Source organism: Balaenoptera physalus, assembly GCF_965194825.1.
Source record: "Balaenoptera physalus genome assembly, chromosome: 8".
NCBI lineage: Eukaryota > Metazoa > Chordata > Mammalia > Artiodactyla > Balaenopteridae > Balaenoptera > Balaenoptera physalus.
Window position 1 is genome coordinate 13,111,269 of NC_138887.1, and position 26,293 is coordinate 13,137,561.

The 26,293-nt window shown below is 35.4% G+C and overlaps 1 protein-coding gene across 4 annotated transcripts in view; it reads right to left on the reverse strand.

Annotated features, from left to right (window-relative positions):
- Window positions 1-26,293, reverse strand: part of CDK13 (cyclin dependent kinase 13) — a 112,707-nt gene that overhangs the window by 57,153 nt on the left and 29,261 nt on the right. For all 4 annotated transcript variants that reach the window (XM_082473407.1, XM_082473405.1, XM_082473406.1 and 1 more), the window contains exons 2-5: window positions 25,081-25,740; window positions 19,289-19,459; window positions 17,749-17,888; window positions 15,472-15,642 (exon numbers count right to left, since the gene is read on the reverse strand). In XM_082473407.1, coding sequence (XP_082329533.1) covers window positions 15,472-15,642; window positions 17,749-17,888; window positions 19,289-19,459; window positions 25,081-25,740 — 1,142 coding nt within the window. The remainder of the gene's footprint in view (window positions 1-15,471; window positions 15,643-17,748; window positions 17,889-19,288; window positions 19,460-25,080; window positions 25,741-26,293) is intronic.

Consider the following 26,293-nt stretch of genomic DNA (forward strand, 5'->3'; position numbering starts at 1 on the left):
CACTTTCCCTCAAAAAGCTCCAAAACTGACAGAATGACCATATACAAGATTTAAATTAACAAAGAACATAGAAAAAGGGCAAGCAACAGAAAGGAGAAAAATTATCTATGATATGTGAAACACATGAAGCATTAATATCCATATTTTAATAAATCTCTCCAGTTGGTAAGAAAATGCCAAAGGAAGAGGCACTTCACAGAAGAAATGTAAAAAACATGAAAAAAATATTTAACCTCACAAGTAATAATAAAAAAAAGTATTAATTTCTCTTATGAGTTGGACAAAAAAAGTAAAATCAATAATGTACTATGATTCAGTAAACCAGCCATTCACACAAAATTGTAATGAGTATGTAAACTGGTATAAGCTTTCTTATAAGTTAATTTGGCTATAATTAGTAACATAAAAAAGAATTGTATCATTTAACCTAACAACTCTACTTTTAAGAATGTATCTAAAAAAAAAAAAAAAAAAAGAATGTATCTACAGGGCTTCCCTGGTGGCACAGTGGTTAAGAATCCGCCTGCCAATGCAGGGGACACAGGTTCGATCCCTGGCTTGGGAAGATCCCACATATGGCAGAGCAACTAAGACCGTGCGCCACAACTATTGAGCCTGCGCTCTAGACCCCACGAGCCACAACTACTGAGCCCACACGCCACAACTACTGAAACCCATGTGCCCAGAGCCCGTGCTCCGCAATGAGAAGCCATCACAATGAGAAGCCCGCACACTGCAACGAAGAGTAGCCCCCACTCACCGCAACTAGAGAAAGCCTGTGTGCAGCAACGAAGACCCAACAAAGCCAAAAATAAAAACAAATAAATCAATTTTTTAAAAAAAGAATGTATCTACAGAAAGACTCAAAGAAATACACACAGATTTACATTTAATGATGTTTGATAGAGCACTGTTAATAAAAGCTAAAAACCAATAACCTAAAGACCCGTTTATGGGGAAAGTCTAGTAAAATAAAATATATCCAAATTACAAAACTACAGGGACTTCCTTGATGGTCCAGTGATTAAGAATCCGCCTTCCAATGCAGGGGACACGGGTTCAATCCCTGGTCAGGGAACTAAGACCCCACGTGCCACTGGGCAACTAGAGCTCTAGAGCCCACGCACCACAACTAGAGAGAAGCCTCACAAGGTGCAACAGAGAGCCCACACGCCACAACGAAAGATCCCGCACGCCACAACTAAGACCTGATGCAGCCAAATAAGTAAATAAATAAATAAATAAATACTTAAAATAAGTAAATAAATTCACATTAGAATTAAAAAAAAATAAACTATAAAACACTATCTTGGTTTTTAAAAATGGCTGCATGATACACAAAATGTCTATTTTACAGAACATTGCATATTATGTCCTTAACTCTGTAAAAATTAATGATTAAACAAGGTATATACTTGTTTTTCACAAAAAAATGTCTGAAAAGAAACTAAAAAAGAGGAAGCCGCTGGTGTCTCTTCATTGTTGGCCAAATGTCAGAGCATCTACGCATATGTCTCTCGTCTACTCATTTATGTTTTTTATTTCTACATGTCCAGGGCTTTAATTCAACCAGATATGTTATTTTTATAATTCTAAAAAGTATTAGGTAAGAGAAGGTCTTTTAAAAACACTCCCAGTTTTTGACAGGTAAAAAATATGTTGTATTTAAGTTACGTTTCCTTTAACTACAGTGAGGCTGAATATTTTTGCTAATATTTACTGGAAATTATCGGTTTTTTGTTCCTTGTTCATGTCCTTTTCTGAGCTATAAAGGAGGACTGTGCCTATGTATTAAAAAGGACATTTGTGCCACAGATATTTCTTTTTAACATGAGATATACTTCTAAAGGTATGACACATGGCATAATACCCTTCAAATTCTAACATCTGATTTTCAACAAAATTCTACACACAAACTAAAAGAAATAAGAAATCTCAAAGTCTTACGTAGTAACTGCATGATAGATCAACTATTATATTAAGTCTCTTCTATAACATTATCATATTAAGACATGTTAGTACGTAGGCTGACTTTATGGTAAGCGTAAAGAATGGTAAACTACTATAGAGGTGAAAATACTTCACATATTATCTCATTTAAGCTTCACAATTACTCGAAAAGTATTATCTCCTTGTAACACACAAGGCATAGAGACGCTAAATAATTTGCCCATTATCACACACCTACGAAATGGCAAAAGTGAAACAATCCCCCAGCCTGAGTGTCCCATCCTCTTTATGCCATGAAGAAAAAGGGGTTATTCGCTTCCTCAGAGAGGGCTCAAAAACCATAGGGCGGGGCTTCCCTCATGGCGCAGTGGTTGAGAATCCGCCTGCCAATGCAGGGGACACGGGTTCGAGCCCTGGTCTGGGAAGATCCCACATGCCACGGAGCAACTGGGCCCGTGAGCCACAACTACTGAGCCTGCGCGTCTGGAGCCTGTGCTCCACAACAAGAGAGGCCGCGATAGTGAGAGGCCCGCGCACGGCGATGAAGAGTGGCCCCCGCTCGCCGCAACTAGAGGAAGCTCTCGCACAGAAACGAAGACCCAACACAGCCAAAAATAAATAAATAAATAAATAAAGGAGTTCCTAAAAAAAAAAAAAAACCATAGGGCGATATAACAGCTGTCTTTTTATTTCAGTGCCCTAAATGGTAATGATGCCCTAAGTGGTGCTCTGCCACTTCCACTCCTCACCACCTGCCTTTCCCCACCACAGAATTTAGCAGAATTCTTTCTCCTTATTGATGGCCATAGCACTCTATGGCTTCTGCAACTGGCATCTGTCCTACTGTCTGATATTGAGTTTCACTCTTCTGACTTCCTTTTCGCTGCCTGGGTTTGATCAACCAATGAACTCACTTTTTAACTTCTGGTGGGTTAACCAATCAATCACAGCTAGTCAGGCGTGACAAGTTTTTCACCCTTCTTGACAACTTTTAGAAATAGAGACTACTTCTAAGCTTTCAGGAAAAAGTTTCTTTATTTTTAACTTCTGGGTCAGCACCATTCCTGATATATGATCTCCACAAAGTAAAATTTCACTAAAGAACTACAACTGAAATACTCATTTCTCCCAAACATCCACCCTCTTTGCTTAATTATAAAAAATTATTATATAATTGATCTATTTCTGCCCTCACAATCAATCTACCACCAAGCTATAATAACAGTAAACTTTACTGTGTGCTTACTATGTGCAATATTCTAACCTAAGTGCTTCACACAGTTTATCTCATTTGATACAACAAACCTATGAGTTAGGTACTGTTATTCCATTTTCCAGATGAGGAAAACAGAGAGTACGTAATAGTGGAAGAAGCAAGGATTCCAACTATACTCTTAACCATTATACATAGTTCCCATTACTATTACCTTATAACATCTGCCCCAAAATAACATATTTCTTGTTCAGCTATTCAGGAAATATTGGCAAGGAAAAGGAACCCCCCGCCTCCTTCCATCTCCACCTACCCCTCACCTACTTTCCTACAGATTCCTTTTAAACTCCTGACCATCCTTTTGCCATAGATCGTATCTCCTGACAGGCACCTACACATTCTGATCTATGTTCTTTACCTCTAAATTTCAACACATGATGCTAACTCTGTATTTCCTTGTAACCCAAAGGAGGAAGTCATTACTAGTTAAGATTTTAATTTTTTTCCTTTAAAAGCATTATTTGCTATATTTTATTGATGTAACTAAAGCACCTTCCTATAACTTTTACTGATCATGCAAAATTCACAATCATGAAAGGTTCATTTAGTTACTCTGGAACACACTACAATCTGTTTCATAAATATTTTTCTCCTCAGTTCAACTGAACAAACACTTTTTGATCAGTAACCTAAGAAACACATGTAGAGCAAGAAAACCAGATAGCAGGATAGTTTTTATGTAAATCACTCAAAAGATGAACATTTGTACTAGGTAAAAAAAAAACATTTAAAATCAATTAAGAAAAACACTGATACTCTAATTTAAAAATGGGCAGAGGACACAAAAAGGTAATATATGGATAAAGAAATATAAGTGGCCTCTACACAGAAAACTGTTCAGTCAACCTGCACAGTAATAAAAATAATTATTAAAAAGACTGAATACTATTTTTACTTATCAGATTGCCAAAGATCAAATAAAATCACTGTAAACATTGGTCAAAACACACTATTTTTTTGGGGGGGAAAAAAGTGGAATTTAATATTTTGGTTCCTCTGTATAGTATTTAAGGTCAAACATCATTTTTGGTCCTAACCTACCTTTCCAGCCTCATCTTCTATAAAAGACCCTGTCCCTCCCCACAATACTTATCCCTCTCAATTTATATAGTATTTTTATCAAAATTCTTGGGAGCTAGTTGGGGTTTTCTTGTCTTAAGTAACATCTTTAATGTATTCATAGTCATCCAACCATCACCACAGTGAATTTTTGAAAATTTTCATCACCTCAGAAAAACTTCGTACCCAATTAGCAGTCACTCTCCGTTTCCAAGCCCCTCCCCAAGTCTCCTGCAACCACCAATCTACTTTCTATCTCTATCGATTTGCCTATTCTGGACATCTTACATAAACAGAATCATACAATACATCATCTTTTGTAACTGGCTTCTTTCACTTGGCATAATATTTTTAAGGTTCATCCATGTTGCAGCATATATCAATCAGTATTTCCTTTTCATTTTTAAAAATTGTGGTAAAATAAAAATAAAATCTACCATCTTAACTATGTTTAAATGTACAGTTTAGTGGCATTAAGCTTATTTACACTGTTGTGCAACCATCACCACCATCTATTTCCAGAATTCTTTTCATCTTGCAAAAATGAAATTCTGCAACCATTAAACAATAAATACCTCCCCATTGTCACCTCCCTCCCTGGTAACCACCATTCAACTTTCTGTCTCTATGAACCTGACTACCTCAGGTACCTCACAGAAGTGAAATCACACAATATTGGTCCTTTTGTGACTGGCTTATTTCACTTAGCATAATGTCCCCAAGGTTCATCCATGTTGTAGCATATGTCAGAATCCTCTCCCTTTCTAAGACTGAATAATACTTTATTACCTATAAATATTTTGCTTATCAATACATAAATCCAAGGACACTTGGGTTGCTTTCCCCTTTCGGCTACTGTGAATAATGCTGCTATAAACATGGGGTACAAAATCTCTTGAAGATGCTGCTTTCAATTCTTTTGAGTATAAACCCAAAGGCGGAAATGCTGGATCATATGGTATTGTAATTCTATTTTTAACTTTTTGAGGAATCACCGTTATCATTTTCCATAGCAGCTTTACTGCTGCAGACTCCCACTGGCAAAGAACAAGGGTTCCAATTTCTCCACATCTTGTCACTTGCTATTTTCTGTTGTTTTTATTTTTACTTTTGTGATAATAGCCTAAATTTTTTTTTTTGCGTAGGGCTGCATTGCATCTTCGTTGCTGCACACGGGTTTTGTCTAGTTGAGGCGAGCAGGGGCTACTCTTCGTTGCAGTGCGCAGGCTTCTCACTGTGGTGGCTTCTCTTGTTGCGGAGCACGGGCTCCAGGCACGCGGGTTTCAGTACTTGTGGTGTGCGGGCTTCAGTAGTTGTGGCTCACGGGCTCTAGAGCGCAGGCTCAGTAGTTGTGGCACATGGGCTTAGTTGCTCTGCGGCATGTGGGATCTTCCCGGACCAGGGATTGAACCCATGTCCGCTGCATTGGCAGGCGGATTCTTAACCACTGCACCACCAGGGAAGCCCAAGATTGTAGATTAGATCACTGTGATATGGGATTATACATAAGCAAGATTGGCCATGAGTTGATAATTGTTAAAGGTGGGCAGTGGGTACAGGGAGTGTTATTTCATTATACCATTTTTAAATTTATGTATATGTTTGATATTTTACATAATACTTTTAAAATTACATAAAGCAAATAAACCTTTTTCTGCAAAAACCAATGTTGGAATTTTCATAAGAGTTGCACTGAATCTGTAGATCACTTTGAGTAGTAGTGATATCTTAACACTATTAAGTCTTCTAATCTACAAACACAAATATCTGTAATTAATTGGTGTCATCCTTAACTTCTTGTTTTGTAATTTTCAGTGTACAATACTTTCATTTCCTTGATTAATTTATTCTGAAGTATTTTATTCTTTTTGATGCTATTGTAGATGGAATTTTCATTTCTTATTCAGATTTTTCACTGTTAAGAGTATAGAAACGCAACTGATTTTTGCATGTTAATTTTGTTTCCTGCTACTTTGCTGAATTCATTTATTAATTCTAACTTTGTGTGTGTGTATGTGAAATCTTTAGGGTTTTTTACACATAAGACCATTCTGTCTATGAACAGATGTAATTTTATTTCTTCCTTTCCAATCTGGGCATCTATTCTTTGTCTTGCTTATTTGCTCTGAGTAGGACTTCCAGCACTATGTTGAACAGAAGCAACAAAAGCAGGTACAGGTATCCCCCATTTTTGGAAAGTTCGCTTTATGCCACTTTGCTTTTATGACAGACCTACATTAGTATCTGTTTTCGCTAACCAAAAGAAATCAGAGGAATTCTGCTTTTACAAAAGAAAGGTAAGAAGCAAAAACAGCATTCAGTGTTGATTTTGCAGTGAGCTGTTACAGAGGCAGCATGCACCCTGAGCAGTGAGAGTGGCACTACCAAGCCCCTTCCCTGGCAACTACACTCAGCATCAAGCGGTCATAACTTTGAACTGTGTCTGTGAGCACCTGTGCTTTATTTCAATTTATTTTGTGATTCCATTAGCAAGATGTGTCCTAAGGTAATTGCTTCTTCCCTTTATGCCATTTGAGCTTCCAATGGGTTTCACAAGAACACTCTACTTTCGGATAGCTTGGGAAAACTATATCCTTGTCTTCTACCTGATTTTAGAAAAGTTTTTAGTCTTTCACCACTAAGTATGATGTTAGCTGTGGACTTTTCATATATGGTCTTTAATATGTTGACGCAGTTTCCTTCTATTCCTAGTTTGTTGAGTGTTTTTATCTTGAAAGTGCGTTAAACTTTGTCAAATGCTTTTTCTGTCTCTACTGAGATCATCATGTAGATTTTTCCCCTTTACTGTAATAAAGTGGTGTATTACATTGATTGATTTTCATATATTGAATCATCTTTGCATTCCAGGAATAAATCTCACTTGGTCATAGTGTATAATCCTTTTAATACACTGCTGAATTTAATCTGCTGAATATTCATCAGAAAAATTATTGGTCTATAGATTTCTTGTCTTGTAGTCTTTGCCTAGGTTTGGTACCAGAGTAATGCTGGCCTTATAGAATGAGTTTGAAGTGTTTTGGAATAGTCTGGAGAGGACTGGTGTTAATTCTTCATTAAAAGTTTGGTAGAGGGCTTCCCTGGTGGCGCAGTGGTTGAGAATCTGCCTGCCAATGCAGGGGACACGGGTTCGAGCCCTGGTCTGGGAGGATCCCACATGCCGCGGAGCGACTGGGCCCGTGAGCCACAATTACTGAGCCTGCGCGTCTGGAGCCTGTGCTCCGCAACAAGAGAGGCCGCGATGGTGAGAGGCCCGCGCACTGCGATGAAGAATGGCCCCCACTTGCCGCAACTGGAGAAAGCCCTCACACAGAAACGAAGACCCAACACAGCCATAAATAAATAAATAAATAAATAAAATAATTAAAAAAAAAAAAAAAGTTTGGTAGAATTCACCAGTAAGACCATCTGGTACTGGGCTTTATTTTGTTGGAGATTTTTTATTACAGAGTCATCTCTTTACTGGTCTGTTCAGATTTTCTATTTCTTCATGATTCTTGGTAGGTTGTGTGTTTTTACAAATGTGTCCAGTTCATCTAAGTTATCCAATTTGTTGGTGTAAGTACTTCAATTCTTTTAGTGGCAGAATAATATTCAACTGTATGGATATACCAGATTTTGTTTATCTATTCATCAACTGATTGACATTTGGGTTGTTTACACTTTGGGACTACTGTGAATTATCCTGCTATGAACATTGGTATCAAGTTTTTGTGTGGACATGTTTTTATTTCTCTTGGATATATCCTTAAGAGTAGAAGAAGTTCTAGGTCGCATGGTATCTACACATAACATTTTGAGGAAATGTCAGGTTGTTTTCCAAAGTAGCTGTACCACTTTACAATCTCACCAGTAATGTATGAGTCTTCCAATCTCTCCACATCTTCCCCAACACTTGTTATTACTTCTCCTTTTTACTATGGCCATCTGACAGTGTGTATAAGATGGTATCTCACTGTGGTTTTGATCTGCATTTCCCTAATGGCTATGATACTGAACATCTTTTCATATGCTTATTGGCCATTTGCATATCTTCTTTGGAGAAATGTCTTTTGAGATCCTTTGCTTACTTCTTAAACAGGCTATCTTTTTTATTATATAGTTGTAAGAGTTCTTCATATATTATAGAGACAAGCCCCTTAGATATATGATTTATAAATATTTTCTCCCATTCTGAGTTGTCTTTTCACCTTCCCAATGGTGTCCACCAAAACACAAAAGTTTTAAATTTTGATGAAGTCCAATATATCTATTTTTTTCCTTTAGTTTCTGCTTTTGTTGTCATAACTAAGAAGGCTTTGGAGGGACTTCCCTGGTGGTCCAGTGGTTAAGACGCCACACTCCCAATATAGGGGGCCTGGGTTCAATCCCTGGTCAGGGAACTAGATCCCGCATGCCACAACTAAGAGCCCGCATGTCGCAACTAGAAGATCCCACATGCCGCAACTAAGACCCGGCACAGCCAAATAAATAATAAAATTAATAAATAAATGTTTTCAAAAAGAAGAAAAAAAAAGAAGGCTTTGGCTAATCCAACATCATGAAAATTTACTCCTACATTTTCTTCTAAGAGTTTTGTGATTTTAGCTCTTATATTTAGATCGTTGATCCATTTTAGTTAATTACTGTGTATGATGTGAGAAAGGGATCCAATTTCATTCTTTTGCATGTGTATATACACTTGACCCAGCACTGATTGTTGAAAAGCCTGTTCTTTTCCATTGACTTGTGCTGGTATCTTCATCAAAAATCAACTGACCATAAATATGAGGGTTTGTTTCTAGACCCTCAATTCTATTCCACTGATCTATATGTTTTCCTAAAGCCAGTACCACACAGTCTTGATCATTCTAGTTTTGTAGTAAGATTTGCGATCACTATGTGTGAGTCCTCCAATTTTGTTTTTCTAAATTTTTTTGACAATTTTACCTCTTGAATTTTCTTAAGAATCTTAAGATCAGCTTGTCAGTTTCTGAAAAGAAGCTAGCTGGGATTCTGAGAGAGACTGCATTGAATATGTAGATCAATTTGGGGAGTAGTACGCATCTGATCCATGAACATGTAATGTCTTTCCATTTATTTAGGTTTTCTTTAATTTTTTTTCAATGATATTTTGTAGCTTTCAAGGTACAAAGCCTTACACTTCTTTTGTCAATTTACTCCTAGATATTTTATTTTTTTTAATGCTATTATAAATTAAAGTCTTCTTAATTTCACTTTAGATTGTTCACTGCTAGTGTACAGAACTACAACAGATTTATGTATATTGATCTTGTATCCTGCCACCTTGCTGAACTCATTTATTAGTTCTAAGAGTTTTTTAGTGGATTACATAGAATTTTCTATATTGTGTGTATGTACACACACACACACACACACACACACACACACACACACAAACTGATTAGAATAGTTTTACTTCTTCCTTTCCAACTGGTTACCTTTTATTTCATTTTCTTACCTTATTTCCCTGGCAATGTAGAACAGAAGTGTCAAGAGCAGACATCCTTATTTTTCATAGACGCCCTTTAACAAGTTGAGGCAGTTCCCTTCTATTCCTAGTCTGTTCTGTTCCTGCCCTACATTTAAGAGTGTAAACTGGCACAACCCTTCTGGAAAACAACTTGGTAATATGTGTTAAGAAATTTCAAAGTTCAAATCCTTTGACCTAATAATCCCATTTCTATAATCAATTTAAGGGAATAATCAGATGTGAATAAAAGTTTTATGCAAAAGGACATTAGAATGGAAGGAAATCTGGTTCCAATGTCTATGGACTCACTGACTGCTAGGATTATATATGCTCATTATACAGGACCTTTATCACTCACTACTTCACTCACTACTTTACTTCTCACCAAACCTATAATTCAGAATTGGTTAGGACTTTTTCTAGCAGATAAAGTCCCTTGTTTGGTTAAAGGTATATGAATAGCTACAAATCACTGCTAGAATTTCCCAGTATAACACTTCAATATAGAAAACAGTAGTTGAAATGCCTGAAAGAACCTAAATATGCAACAATGGAGGAATGAAATATGGTCCATCCAAGTGACATATTATTCCAATAAAAAAGCATGTTATTAATGAAAGAAGCAGAACCTCAGCTTGGGAATAAATAATCATAAATATGAGAGAAGACACATTAGGAAAAATACAGAAAATTTTAATAGTGATAATATCTGGGTCATTTTATTTTCCAAATTTATAACAATAAACATCACTGTTATAATCAAGAAAAGAAAGTCTAACATTTTTCTTTCTCTTTCCCTGCCCCACTCAAAAAAAAGTTACTAATTCTAAATAGTAGTACTGCTGCACAAAAAGAGGGTATAGGATCTTAAAACTATGCATCCCTGGCCTAGAGCCTTAACTGGAAACTTCACATAGAATATCAGATACAAATAAATTGTACAACTGAGACTAAGTTTTATCTTTTACATGACAAAATGAGTAACATAATATAGGCGGCCCCAGTATATAAAAAATTTAAACTTACAAGTGACTTTCCATCCCGCCTCAACATGCTGCTGGAGGCCCCACCATCACAGGAAAATTTTATCTTTAATAAAATAACCTGCAAGTTCATTTCTTTTTTAAGGTAGGAAAAAAAAAAAAGAAGAAGACACAGTACACAGTTGGTAGGTACAGACTCCTTAACAAAGTTCTCTCGCTTATTTGGTAGATCCCACAGCCTGCATTAAATTTTTTCTCTTTTTTTGAAACTCACCACCTACAACTGAAATTCTGGCAATGACAGATTAACAGAGTTAACAACAAGGGAAAACTTCTGGGCAGAAAAAAGCCTGTCATTCATATATTAGTCTGATTTAGTTCTAGCAAGTACTGATCCCCACCTGGTTCCCAGAAACTTGGTTGAGTCGGGGACCAGATTTTTTTTTTTTACCTTGTATATCTCAAGCACTATTCATTAGAACTTGCTGATTTGATGAAAATGTTCTAGCTGCACTACCCAAAATGCAGTCAGTAGTAACGTATAACTACAGAGCACCTGAAATGTGGCTAATGCAACTAAGGAACTGAACTTTTAATTTTATTTAATTTTAATTAATTTAAATTTAAATAAACACATTGCCTAGTGGCTACTGTATTGGCCAGCCCAAGTCTAGAACTGGCACAATAAACATGTATGGAAAGAACAAACAAATCAATCAATAATGCTCTCATCACAAAACCCACAAAATATTAGCAGTTCTATATTATGGGCATGAATTCAGATTTTTAAGAAAATGAGACAGGGAAGATAATTTTGAAGCAAGACTTTTTTTTAGGGGATATGCCAATTTTTCATTGCCTCATAAAACACGTTATGACAATTATGAATTAGAATGGCCTCCTCTCTACTTATCCAAATAGCACCCATCTTTAACTTTCTATCTACTCCACAGAACATTCTCACCTCTGTATTTCATTCATTCATTTATTCAAAATTTAATGATAACCTACTGTGTTCTGCACACTATGAATACAAAGTAGAATAAAACTCAGTCTCTGTCCTCAGGCAGGCACTTCAATAGGAATAAGATATAAAAACATAATGACTAAGTTGAAATAGAAAATATCGTTATAGAACTGTGTATAACATGGAATGCAAGCATAGGGGAGCACCATGTGAGAATCGAGAGACTACAGAGGAAGTGACATTTAAGACTGCTTCCCTCAACCATATAATGACACTCTGCCATAAGAATTACTATAGAAAACTGTTTCATTGATTTTTAGAAAAATTCCAAATTAAAAGATTACTCAAATCCCCTCATTAAACAAACACTAGTATTGAGAGCATTACAGCTAACTTAATTTGTGCAAAGTAATTTTAATACTGGTTTTCATTACCCAGGATATTATGTTAATTTTAAGTACCAAAATACTATTTTGTTGTAGTGATACCATTATTTCAATGTTTATTTTTCATCTGAATACTAAATATTTACATTTTGATATGGAGATCAATGACTAACGTTTTACTTTATATTGCATATAACTGCAAAACAAAAAGTCTCCTCTACCCAGAGAATTATAAACTGCATTAAAATTTTTCATTGAATATTATTGCATTCATTCAGAAAGTATTTTTCTGTAAATTCATAATCCTCAATGGAAAGAAGAAAATAACAAAGCAAAGCTTCTGTTGCAAAATAATTAACAGTCTAGTTCAAAGACCTTATGAACAGGGAAGTATGAACACAAGACTACTGAAATTAATACAAGTAACTGCATCCCACGCAGAAACTAAAGACCTAGAGGTATAGGAAATGTTTTCTCATACCTCACACTAACAATAAAAAGACTGAGAAACAGACAAAATAGTTCAAAGATTCCCTCAAAGAGAGTAAAAAGAAATGGAACTGCTTGAAGATGAAAACGTTAGGAAAAAAATTTAGGATTAGTTTGTCTGTCTCGCTTGCATTCCCTCGATTATTTCAGAGGAAGCTCCTTCAGCATCCATAGGTTTCTGCACAAAAATATACCCATGGTGAAACCACTTAACCCTGTTTTCTTAAGGCCACTGTGGTGGAAAGTGGGAAGATGGGTCAGGTAAGGCCTCACTAATGAATAAAGCAACATTCAGGCAGAGAGCGAGAGAATGAGAAATTTGCCTTTTAAATTGTGCATGCACGTGTGTGTGTGTGTGTTGGGGCTGGAGAGGTGTATGCCCAGTGTAAAGAAAGGCTTCAGGGCAGAGAAGTGCACTGGCATATCTGGTGACTCAAACAAGCGATGTGAATGGAGTTTGGTGAGCAATGAGAAAAACTGATTGGGGTTGAGGTTGGAGAAATAAACAGGGATGTGATCACACAGATCAGGAAAACAGAGGTCCAGGGTACGTGTAGGAAAAGCAACTATATTAACTTGGCTATAGAACAAGATCAATGAAAAACAGTATTTGCACACCACCCTCATGCATAAAATCTTAATTTAATTCTCACTACACAGTAAGAGAAATAATGTTTCCCTTTAATGGGTAAAGAAATAACAGGCTCAGAAGGGCTAAAGGCCTTGCTGAAAAGCTGTCTCTAATCCCAGACATTCTAACCCAAGTCAAACAGGTAACCTTTCTACTACACAATAAGAAGTAGTGAAAAATAACATGAAAAAGACAAACCCAGTAGAAAGTCAGACTAAGAAATATGGGCTTTATTATGGGAAAAAAACTAATGGAAGTTACATCAATTAAAAAGATGATTCTGAGGATCTCCATAGGGCATACAGAATACTTTCAAACAGAGGTTCCTTCACAAAAAATGGTTACCATACATAACAACAATCATTTTTATACTGTGTTCCCCAGAAGAGTAAGATGGTGGATGTGTACAGTTGGGGATGGGAGGAGGCTAAGTACCATGTTCAATCAGAACGTACCTACTTTTTAATCTGTTTTATGTTAGATTTAGTTTCAAAAAGAATTCTGCTCTTTGAAAACCACTGACTATAAGGGAGTCAACCTTAGTTCCAAAATCTTACTCTAAAGATCTAAAACCTACTGGAGGTAGAGCATTTCTTTCACCCATCAAATACCCTAAGTTAACTACTTTAAAAAGCACACTAATTTCTTTTCAGCTTTTTTTTGCTAAAAGCCAACAATATACCAGTATAGATTATCAAAAGCAATTTCAGGTTAACATTTTTGACGCCATACTTTTAGAAGTAATACATATGCCTACCACAAAGTTTCCTTGTATGTTGAGGCATTATAACATTAAAAATGTAAGGTAAATATATTCTAATATTACTATAAACTGCTTCTCAATCACTAAAAAATAAAGACTAAAAATTATATATTGAGGCCAAAAAAAAAAAATATTGCTAGTTAATACTTCATCTGTAATACCAATAAGTATGATGTTACCTAGGTGACTTGAAAACCAGTAAAGTAAAACATGTAAAATAATTCTTCAACTCAACTATTTTAAAATAGTTTGACAACCCAATCAAAAAACGGGGGTTGGGGGGGGAATGAATTGGGAGATTGGGATTGACATATATACACTAATATGTATAAAATAGATAATTAATAAGAACCTGCTGTATAAAAAAATAAAATTCAAAAAAATAAATTAAAAAAATAGAGTTTGACAACCCAATCGAAAAATGGGCAGAAGACCTAAACAGACATTTCTCCAAAGAAGACATACGGATGGCCAACAGGCATGTGAAAAGATGCTCGACATCACTAATTATTAGAGAAAAGCAAATCAAAACTACAATGAGGTACCACCTCACACCAGTTCAAAATGACCATCATTAAAGACTCTACAAATAACAAATTGCTAGAGAGGGTGTGGAAAAAAGGCAACCCTCCTACACTGTTGGTGGGAATGTATATTGGTGCAGCCACTATGGAAAACAGTATGGAGGTTCCTCAAAAACTAAAAATTGAGTTGCCATATGACCCCGCAATCCCACTCCTGGACATATATCCAGACAAAACTATAATTCAAAAAGATACATGCACCCCAATGTTCACAGAAGCACTATTTACAATAGCCAAGACATGGAAACAACCTAAATGTCCACTGACAGATGAATGCATAAAGAAGATGTGGTACATACATACAATGGAATACTACTCAGCCATAAAAAAGAATGAAATAATTCCATTTGCAGTAACATGGATGGACCTAGAAACTATCATACTAAGTAAGTCAGACAAATATCATATGATATCTCTGATATGTGGAATCTAAAATATGACACAAATGAACTTACCTACAAAACAGAAACAGACTCACAGACATAAAAAATAGACTTGTGGTTGCCAAGGAGGATGGAAGGCGGAGGGAGGGATGGATTGGGAATTTGGGATTAGCAGATGCAAACTATTACAAGTATAATGGATAAACAACAAGGTCCTACTTTATAGCACAGGGAACTATATTCAATATCCTGTGATAAACCATAATGGAAAAGAATATGAAAAAGAATATATATATGTAAAACTGAATCACTTCGCTGTACAGCAGAAATACAACATTGTAAATCAACTATAGTTCAATAAAATAAATTTAAAAAAAATTTTTTTAATAGAGTTTGATATTAAGGCAATATTTTTAATGTACCTAATAAATACTCAAATGGTCAATATCAAAATCTGTAAGTTAGCAAAATCATGAATACACAGAATTGGTTATGTAAATATGCACACATACCTTTATCCTTCTTAAAATCCAAAGCATCTTCTTTATCGGTCACTATTTCCTTCATATTGATAATACTCTGGTGGTTAAGCTGCCGGAGAATTTTAATTTCTCGAATTGCTGTAATGGGAAAGCCTTCCTTTTCATTATCCAGGCGTACTTTTTTTAAGGCTACCATTTCTCCTATTAGAAAAGTAAATAAAATCAGGTTACCAGCTGACAAAACTAAGTAACATTTTAAATTTTTATTTTATTTTTTAGTATTTTTTTTATTTTTTCTTTTCAGCTGCACCAGGTAGTTTGCGGGAATCTTAGTTCCCCGACCACGGATCAAATCCGTGCCCCCTGCAGTAGAAACGTGGAGTACTAACCACTGGACCAGCAGGGAATTCCCTAAATTTTTATTTTAATTCATAATTTCAGTTCCTACCTCTTGAAATTACAAACCACAAAATATAGTTTCCAATATACCAAATTATAATGTTTATGGTTCAAAAAGTTTCTGGTTAAATAAATTAAGGGATATTTATCAAACTATGGAATATTATACAACTGTTAAAAAGGATAAAGTAGGTCTATATGTATTGTTATTTTATACTAAGATATATTAAATGAAAAAAGCTAGATAACGAAGAGTAGATATATTACACTGCCATTTTTTAAAAAGTGAAGAGGGGAGGCTAAATATACCTAATATGCTTATACATGCATAAAATCACTCTGAAAAGATGAGAAAACTCTGGACACTGTGCAGATAAGAAAATATGCTCAGATATATTAAGCTGTCCAAAGATGCCCAGTTACCCAGTAGTAAAACTGGGATTCAAAATCTGGTTTAGCTGTCTCAAAACTATGTGCTCTTCCCACAACACCAAATGGCCTCATAATTCACATATGAGCGAGTTTTGTATCAGATAATCTAAATACTGAAACACACACAAATCCTATTATAAGAAAAAACTCACTGTAATAAAAGTTTGTTCATTCCACTTCTTTATAGGGAAAAAAAAAGGAATTCTGTACTTACAAATTCTCCAAAGGAAGGACGTTTTTCCTTTTAGTCATTAAAAATTAGTTGATTCTTTTTTAATAGAAATCTAAAATGTATGATTCCTTGTTTTATAATTTAATCTCTTTTGATAATGCAGAATCATCATGATGAATATTACTTTATTGCTGCATGCTATAACTGCCTTCAGAGTTTCTATGCATAAGGTAGCCTCGCTTATACTAAGTGCCCTCAAACACCTATGCTATTTTATCTATTGGTTTACTTCAACAAGAAATTATAGATAAAGATTAAACACTGACTCTAAGCACTATTTATTAGTAAAATACATGGCGTCTAACACAGTTACTTTTTCCTCTGCCCCAAGGCCTTTTAAAACTTTCTCTTAGGAGACTTCCCTGGTGGTCCAGTGGTTAAGAATCCGCCTTCCGGGGCTTCCCTGGTGGCACAGTGGTTAAGAATCCCCCTGCCAATGCAGGGGACATGGGTTTGAGCCCTGCTCCGGGAAGATGCCACACGCCACGGAGCAACTAAGCCCGTGTGCCACAACTACTGAGCCTGCGCTCTAGGACCCACAAGCCACAACTACTGAGCCCGCATGCCACGACTCTTGAAGCCCACGTGCCTACAGCCCATGCTCTGCAACAAGAGAAGCCACCGCAATGAGAAGCCCGCGCACCGCAACAAAGAGTAGCCCCTCTCGTCGCAACTATAGAAAGCCCGCACGCAGCAACGAAGACCCAATGCAGCCAAAAATAAATAAATAAAATAAATAAATTTATTAAGAAGACGAAGAATCTGCCTTCCAATTGGGGAACTAAGATCCCACATGCCGTGGGGCAACTGAGCCCGCATGCCCCAACTACTGAGCCCGCGTGCTCTGGAGCCCACACACCACAACTAGAGAGCCCGTGTGTCGCAACTACTGAGCTCACACGCTCTGGAGCCTGCGCGCCACAACCAGAGACAAGCCTGCGTGCCGCAACAAAGAGCCCACGCGCCACAATGAAAGATCCCACATGCCGCAACGAAGATCCCAAAGCAGCCAAAAAAAAAACAAAACAAAAAACCATATATGTATATACACCCCATTACATGTACTCATATCTTACATAAGTGCATATATAAAATGAAACAAAAAATAAGATGAAACAATAGCACGATAAATTCAAATTTAACTTTTTTTTTTCCTGAAAATTCCTCAAGTTATACATTATAAGAGAAACATGAATTAAGTACATTCCATAGGCCCAAAGATCCAAAGCATCTGGCATTCTTACCAGTGTCTTTATCCCTGGCCTTGTAAACTTGTCCATAGGTACCTTCTCCAATAATTCCGATGATATCAAATTTATCCACGCAGCGTTTTCCCCAGTCAATGTCTTTTTCTTTGATTTCACCATAGCGAGGCCCACATATTCTATCAAATATAGTTCTGAAGTTTTTATATACAATCAAGAAAACTGAATAAGCTGTTTAATACTCAATATCCACCCTCCATACCCAATCTTAAATCATTTATTTCCCCTCACCCCTGCATATTTGTGATCATCCAAGACAGGCAACACTGTGAGGTGGTATTATAAATTATCATGAAAGTCAAGGTATTTCTCCATACTGACTCTCCTTCTGTAGACTAACACTTCAAGTGGGAATGAGAAGTAATAAAGTTTGTATGAAGGACTTTCAGAAATACAATATAATTTTTCAGCAAGGGGACAAAAGCAACACCGGTTCAAAGATTCAAAGTTCTATAAACAACCTCCAGAGTACTTTTTCATTCATTGCCAATGTGTACATATTTATCTGCTTCCAAAAACCAGAAGTTTAATAATGAACATTATCAAAAATCTAACTATAAAGCGTATTGACAAAATTAGACTTATGGCTAGATAAAATTATCTTAAAAATGGAAGCACCAGAAAGATTTTCAGTCTAAGAGAGTATAAAAATATTAATATTATCAACCCTTAGGAATCTACACTTTAAGTATGTATTATATATAACAAATATTTGATATTCTTCAAAAAGATATGTAATTTTATAGTATTTTAATATTCTGGCAGGTAAGAGAAATTTAAGTAAAGGAATAAAGCTACAATACTCAAGGAGAGACTATTCTAAAAGTTTTCTAGCTTTCTACTCCACACTAGAAAATCACCTCCTATTCTTATACTAGACACTACCTGAAACAGCAATTCTAAAATCAGATCTAACTCAAAGTCTTACTTACACTTTCCCTTAGTTAAGTAGAAGTAAAAAAAGGAATCATCATTCTCCCTCTGCCCTTAACTGATGAACAGATTTCAAGGGAAAGAGTTATCTCTAGGCACTTACTTGAAGCTAATTTAGGATACAGATTTCAAACCTTCTTCCACTCCACCTCTTGCAGAATCAAGAATGCATTTAGTTATGGGAGCAAATGGAGCTAAAAGCAAAGGAAAACACAGCAGCTTGCCCATTACTAATTTTGTCTGGGCTCCTGAATGCTGATTTCCACCTTGCTCAATTTCAATACCTGTTTTTTAAATATCTTAATTACAGAAAATTTCTTCAACATACATAATATCCCAAGAAATTAATACATTACAAACTGAGAGAGAAAATTTAATTTGGTTTTATTAGTCATTTTGAATAAGTACTCAGGCAGTTATGAAAAAAAAATTTTTCAAAGCTCCAGTAAAATTTATTCATATACTTAAGTTGAAAGAATAAATACACTTTTTATTATTTTAAATCTTAATTTTGGATTTTATGATTTTTTGATGATCCAGAATCATCTCTGGCCAATTTAAGAGCAGGTAGAAAGCAAGCACATACTTAGGCCTCCTTTTACTATGTAACTGTGTTGCTGTTTTCTTTTCCTCTGGACTCTTTGAGAGATCATCTCCTCCTGGTAGCTCAGGGGGCAGTGGTAAATCAGCAAGTAGACATCGCAGTTTCTTTTCTACTTCTTTTTTAACTGCTTTTACTGAAATATTTCCTCGTAAGCTAAAAAGAAAGGAGTCAGACAAATAAACAAAACACAAAAATTTATTTCACTGAGGAATAAAAATGCATTTACATAGCACACAATGGCAAAAGACTAAACTGAGTTTCTTTACTTTCCAGCTAAAATAATATACTATATTCAACTGCAAAAATATAAAATTTGGGGGCAAAAATGATACAGAATTAGATAAAAACTAAGGAAATCTGAACAAAGTATGGACTTTAGTTACTAATAATGTATCAATATTGGTTCATTAATTGTAACAAATGTACCATACTAATAATGCTAGATGTTAATAATGAAGAAACTGAGTGCAGAGTATATGGGAACCCTCTGTAATATCATTATAATTTTTTTGTAAATCTAAAACTGTTCTAAAAAATAGTCTATTTTTTAAAAAGATATAGAATTACTATAAAACTGTAAATTAAAACTGAAAGTCAACTAGTCATGCTTTGCGGGAAAATTCATTAGTTTTATAATAGCATTTGGTTTGATTCTGGTAGAGAGACAAAAAGCTATTTTGTTGTAAGAAATAAATAAACCACATGCTATTATTTATCTGGCCCATTTAAATAACAACAAAGAACAAATTTAGCTTCATCCCTTTTTAGAATTAATTTTTCCTGAATTGGACAATGATTCTTTAAAATTTTTTCTAAGGCTCTAGCTTATCAGAATTACAGGTGAAAATTAAGCTCAGTTAGTTTTATACTTTTTTGAATGTCTTAAGAGCTCTGATTTTTTAAACTATATCTTAACCTGGTAATTGATTATTTTAAACCTCCCAGACACTACAAAATCTGTTTAACAATATAACATGTTGAAAGAGAATATTATAATGATAATAAAATTTGGACTTCACATACTTTCATAGCAGTTATGAGTCCCAGAATTTAAAAATTTAGTGAAACTACACTGCTGTGGTCAGAAACTACTAATGATGTTAACAATATAAATCATTTCATTTTAATTATAACTTCTCCTACTCATGCTGGACTTTAATATTATTGTACAATATATGGTCTTTTAATACCATCTGATAAAAACTACTTATCAATAAAATTGTGACTTTTCTTCATAACCCCGTGTTACTAGAAAGTAATCTTTAATAGGGAAAACAAGCTCAAAAGGAAATTGGATTGCAGTCTTATTTTTATAGTAATGGTGTCATATAGCTCACTTTTCAATTTTCATGTCCCTCCATTCAACAAATATTCATTATACACGTCTATGTGCTAGGTATTACATAGGCACTATAGTTTAACAACAAAAACAATTCACAAATACATTAAGATACATACAGTTCCTCTCAGAAAGGAGGTTACAGTCTTTTGGAGAACATCAGAAAGCAGCAGGATAAAGTACTGTACAGACTAATTTCCAGAGTAATATGGTACTAAAGGGTAGTTAACTCAGGACTGAAAGACAGTAAAAGCTTCTTTCTAGAAAAGGTACCACTTGAACTCTGTCTGAAAATAATTCTATTTAAAATAACTTCTTTAGAGAACTGTAGTCTCTAACTTGTAATTAGACCTCAGTCCAAAATTTGCATTTGTCCAAAAATTCAAATCAATAGGGGGAAGGGGAGACTAGAAGTCTTAATTTTACTTATAATTTAACATTTAAAAGACTGCCTATATTCAAATATATCATTATATGAACTACCAAATTCAGCAAGGCTCCCAGACTTAAGAGAAATGAAATATTAGTTTCGAAAAATAACACTATATAATTAAAAACATTGTATTTTCACTGAATACCTGCAATAACCAAATAGGGTATGTGATGAGTTTTTAAAAGTCTCCATATACTACAGCAACAAAAAACAACAAAATGCCTTAACCAGAAATGTATAAGACCAAGAGAAGAAAATTAAAACATATGGCTGATGAACATAAAACTAGACCAGAATGAATGAAAAGAAATGATGTTTTCATATGGGAAACTGTAATCCTGTAAATCTGTCAGTCTCCAAATTAATCATTGCCTTTAACCAAGTCCCAAACAAAAATCAAGCAAGACAAGCCAAATGATCATAAAATCTGTCTAAGAATAAAGGCAAAAAATGCCAACACTGAGCCCAAATTCATTTATAGCAGTGTTGAAGTTGAGGCTGAATGGCCGGGTTATTCACTAACCAGTAATTTGCTCCATCCCTTTACTTTTACATAACCTGCCTACTCCTATAATAGAAATCTGACTTTGAGAGCCAAAATACTATGCATCTAAAGAAGTTAAAACAAAAAGGTATTGGCAAAGAAATAATAAAACATGTTAATAGAAAACAGAGTCCAGAAACACACAGATATCTATAAGAATTTTTATATATGGTACCACAAATCAGTGAGATAAGATTATTCAATAAATGACATTAGCAACAACTGATCTATTAGTCCATGGGGTGATGAGGGAGAGCACATAATCAGACCATGTCTTTCTTCTACATATGATAACCAAAAACAATTTCTGTGAGATGTGAGTTAACCTTTAAAAATGTTTTAAACCTGTAAGTTTTAAAGGAAAAATTATAGATCCAACTACATTCAAAATGGAAAACACCCACGTAGCCAAAAACAAAAAAAAGTCTCAAAGACAAGCAACAGACTGTGAGAGGCACAGGTCAAGATCCCTAACATAAGCAGTACCTATAAATCAACTAGAAAAAGGATAATAATCTTAAGGAAAAGTCAGTATAAAACATGAACAAGCAATTCACTGAAAAAAAAAAGCCAACAAGTGTTTAGAAAGATGCTATATCTCAATAACCAGAAAAATGCAAAATTAATCACATATTTTAAAGATTTTCAACATTTCAAAATTGGCAATATTTAGTGATAGTTGAAGCAATTTCATACACTTCGGTGCATAAATTGGTACACAATCTTACTAAGATACAATTTGGCAGTTTCCGTCAAATTTTTAAATGTGGATACTTTGACCTCACAACTATCCTATAAAAACTGCTCACATGTACATAAAATATTAATGTAAAAGGTGAATTTAATAGCAAACAATTATAAATCTAAGTATCCATTAATCAACAGAATAGTTAATAAGACAGTGATGCATCCACTTCCATGTATAGGAATACTGAACCTATCTCTCCCAACCTGGAAAGATCTCCAACACATTAAATTTAAAAAAAAGAAGTGATGGAATATTATGGATGGTATGATCCTAATTTTAAAAAAATCATTTATTACATGTAAACATATAGTTAACAGTCTATCTTATGATTTTCAGAGAGTAATGGATTCCAGGGCTGGGAGAGAAGCAAAGTTCAAAGTGAGCCTAAAAGATATTGTTTGGCTAGGAAGCAAGGAAGCACTCAAAAATAAAATGAGTCATATCAAAAGGACAAAGGAGTTAGCATAAAGGAGTTCCCACTGGCCAAATTTCAGACAATCAAATTTGAAGCATCAAAAAGAAGAGTGGCTCAATGTTCATTGCAGCTCTATTTACAAGACAGGACATGGAAGCAACCTAAGTGTCCATCGACAGAGGAATGGATAAAGAAGATGTGGCACATATATACAATGGAATGTTACTCAGCCATAAAAAGAAACGAAATTGAGTTATTTGTAGTGAGGTGGATGGACCGAGAGTCTGTCATACAGAGTGAAGTAAGTCAGAAAGAGAAAAACAAATACCGTATGCGAACACATATATATGGAATCCAAAAAAAAAAAAATGGTTCTGATGAACCTAGGGGCAGGACAGGAATAGAGACACAGACGTAGAGAATGGACTTGAGGACACGGGGAGGGGGAAGCGTAAGCTGGGACAAAGTGAGAGAGTGGCATAGACATATATACACTACCAAATGTAAAATAGATAGCTAGTGGGAAGCAGCCGCATAGCACAGGGAGATCAGCTCGGTGCTTTGTGACCACCTAGAGGGGTGGGATAGGGAGGATGGGAAGGAGACGCAAGAGGGAGGAGATATGGGGATATGTGTGTATGTATAGCTGATTCACTTTGTTACAAAGCAGAAACTGACACACCATTGTAAAGCAATTATACTCCAATAAAGATGTTAAAAATATACATATAATAAAATTAAAAAAAAAAAAAGTGGCTATAAGTGATGCTGAATCAATCTTTGGCCGCACACGTCAGTAGTAGTACTCAGGAGTCTTAAAAAACTTCAGTATGCTTGAAACATACAAACACTTTCCAAGCAAAAAGAGCAAAGACACAATAAAAGAGAAAAGACAGAAAAGAAGGTGGGTCAAAAAAATTTTTTTAATGGCCAAGTATGAAATGTGCCACCATCTTGTTAAAAACAGATGCACAAAGATTATCCTCCTTAATAAGCAGTCACCTGGGCACATCCTGAGTTCTTAAAAACATTACCACTAAAAATTTATCCCTGAAGCACATATGAAAAATAAAGTAGCGAACAACCAGTCTCACTGGTCCAGAATCACTAGATTCTCAGCAACTGGCTTATTCTCACTAATGAAGTGACTCAATTCTGCATTCATGCCTCTCTGTCCTGGACAGCCCATTCCAGGACTCATCAAAATTACAAATCACTACTGTTATGACCCTTTGGTGTTCCTAGAGAACAGTCAAACCTGCAAATACCACAATTAAAATAGTATAACTGGATAACACCTGATCAAATTGGATGGGGTCCCTCAGCAACATTTTTGACTGTAGAAAAAAGATGCCTCAGAGGGCATGAAACACAGAAATTATATTCAATACTTTATTTTCTGTTCATTTTAAATTATAAAATTGTCATAATGCTAGCCAAAGTGAGCACTTGAAAGACCTGCCCACATGGAATTTCTATCCACTTGTTTTCAAATTCTCAGATGTCAGCTAGGAAAACTGCCCATATAGTTGCTTTTTAACAAGAAGCGGAAGGGGAGGGGAACAGCTATAATTTCTTCATAAAAATAAAAATGAAAAAGGTTAAGTCAACTGGCAAATATCACACAACAGCATAAAGCTTCTATCCTAGCATACATTTGAGAAACATTCTTAGAACTGCATTTACATTTACTCTTACCTTCATCCTCTTAAAAATGTTTCAAAATAAAGTACAAGCCACACCCCCAATATTCACAGCAGAAACGTGTAAACAATTTAAAGGAAAGCATAAAGCATAAAAGCATAAACACATTTCCGTAATATGTAATTAATCTCTAATTGCAAAAAATTAAGTCAATAAAACACTAAAAAGTGATGTATTCGTAAAGCCACCTAAAGTAATAAATTTATAAGGCCAATGAAAACACTTAGAATAACCAAGATACATGCTATTATCAACCAGGACAGACTCTCTCATAAAATGTCCTGTCTCCGGTAGTATCACCAAGGAATACTCAGCCAAAGAAAATACCGACATTTCTAATTCTCAAACTCAAGCTGAAACATACACTGTATCCCATGACAATGGCAATTTTTACCTGGAATTCTTAGCATAAGCTATAATTTTGTCATCCTACAAGCCATGTGCTTCATTTTAAGTTGTACACAATAAAGAAAATTAATTCACTTACTAACAGTCATTATAAAATTTTTTTGGTGGGGGTCAAATAATTTCTCATTGCAAACTTAGATTTTTTTTCTTTAAACAGTCACTGACAAAATTTTTTGCACTTACCTATCAGCATCTTTGTCTTCAGGCAGCATGGGAGGCAAAGGTAAGGGCGGTAAGGTAGAGGTCACTAAAGCCACATGTTGCTCCTTCTCCTTGGCTCCTATGCTTGGTGTAAGTGGTTTGGTTTTCTCTTTAAGAGATACTGGTTCCTCCTTTGTAACAGCAGATTTACCCTCCTTTCCAACTACAACTGCTTTCTTGGTGGCTTTATCTACAATCAAATTATTATCCACCTTTGTTACCTGAAGAGGTGGCTTTGTTTTTGCCTTGTCATTTTTTAAAGTTCCACCGCTTGAGGGAGAAGGTGCATGCTCAATTTTAAGTTTCTTCACATCCTTCACGTGGTTGGTTTGTGATGCACTGGCACCAGTTTCCGTGTTCCCCTTGGTAGGTGTAGAAGTGTTTGAAGCTTTGGCAGCTTTGGCAGCGGCCTCAGCAGCCTTAGCTGCTTCTGCAGCTTTCGCTGCCTCTGCAGCTCGTGCTGCCTCTGCAGCTCGTGCTTTTTTATTCTTGTTCAATTCAGCTGCCAAGCTACTCTTCAGAGTTAGTGTGCTAGGAGAAATGCTAGAATGACGACTTCTGGATCTAGACAATCTGTGCCTGCTACGAGATCTTGAATGCCTAGATGAATATGGGCTTCTGCTTCGGGATTTGGCAGACCGTCTGGTGGAAAATAATTAAGATTTAGTCAGTAATTCAGAAAAGTTCAGTTTGAAGTGTACAAAAACTCCTAAGTTGAGCCTGTGAAATGAAATAGAAATTACTTAATTTCAAAATCATAATATAGTTTTTGTGAGAGAATTTTTAAAAAGCAGAAAAGTGCTTTTAAGTAGAATATTATCTGGTGGTTATACTTTTCCTGAAAATAGACTCAATGCTTGATCTCAGTCTGGCCTACAAATGCTCAAAGATGAGGCTGGATGAAAGTAGATCTCTATGAAAAGAAATACTGTAAGAATCAGGAGGAAAAACTATGACAAGGCATTACTGCTGTCTCAAGAAAATAGAAGCAGTCAACAAGGATACACCAATAGTAGTAGAAGTAGCAGGGTGAAGTCTGACCAATCTTTTACCAGGGAGACCATTTCTACAACTCAAAAGCCCCCCATGCGTAAGTTCAGGAGTAAGGAGTGCTCTGTCTACACCAAGAGTGAAAAAAACGAAACCTGTCATTAGGCAGTAAGTAGAAAAAGTCTAAATCATGGGAACTATTTAA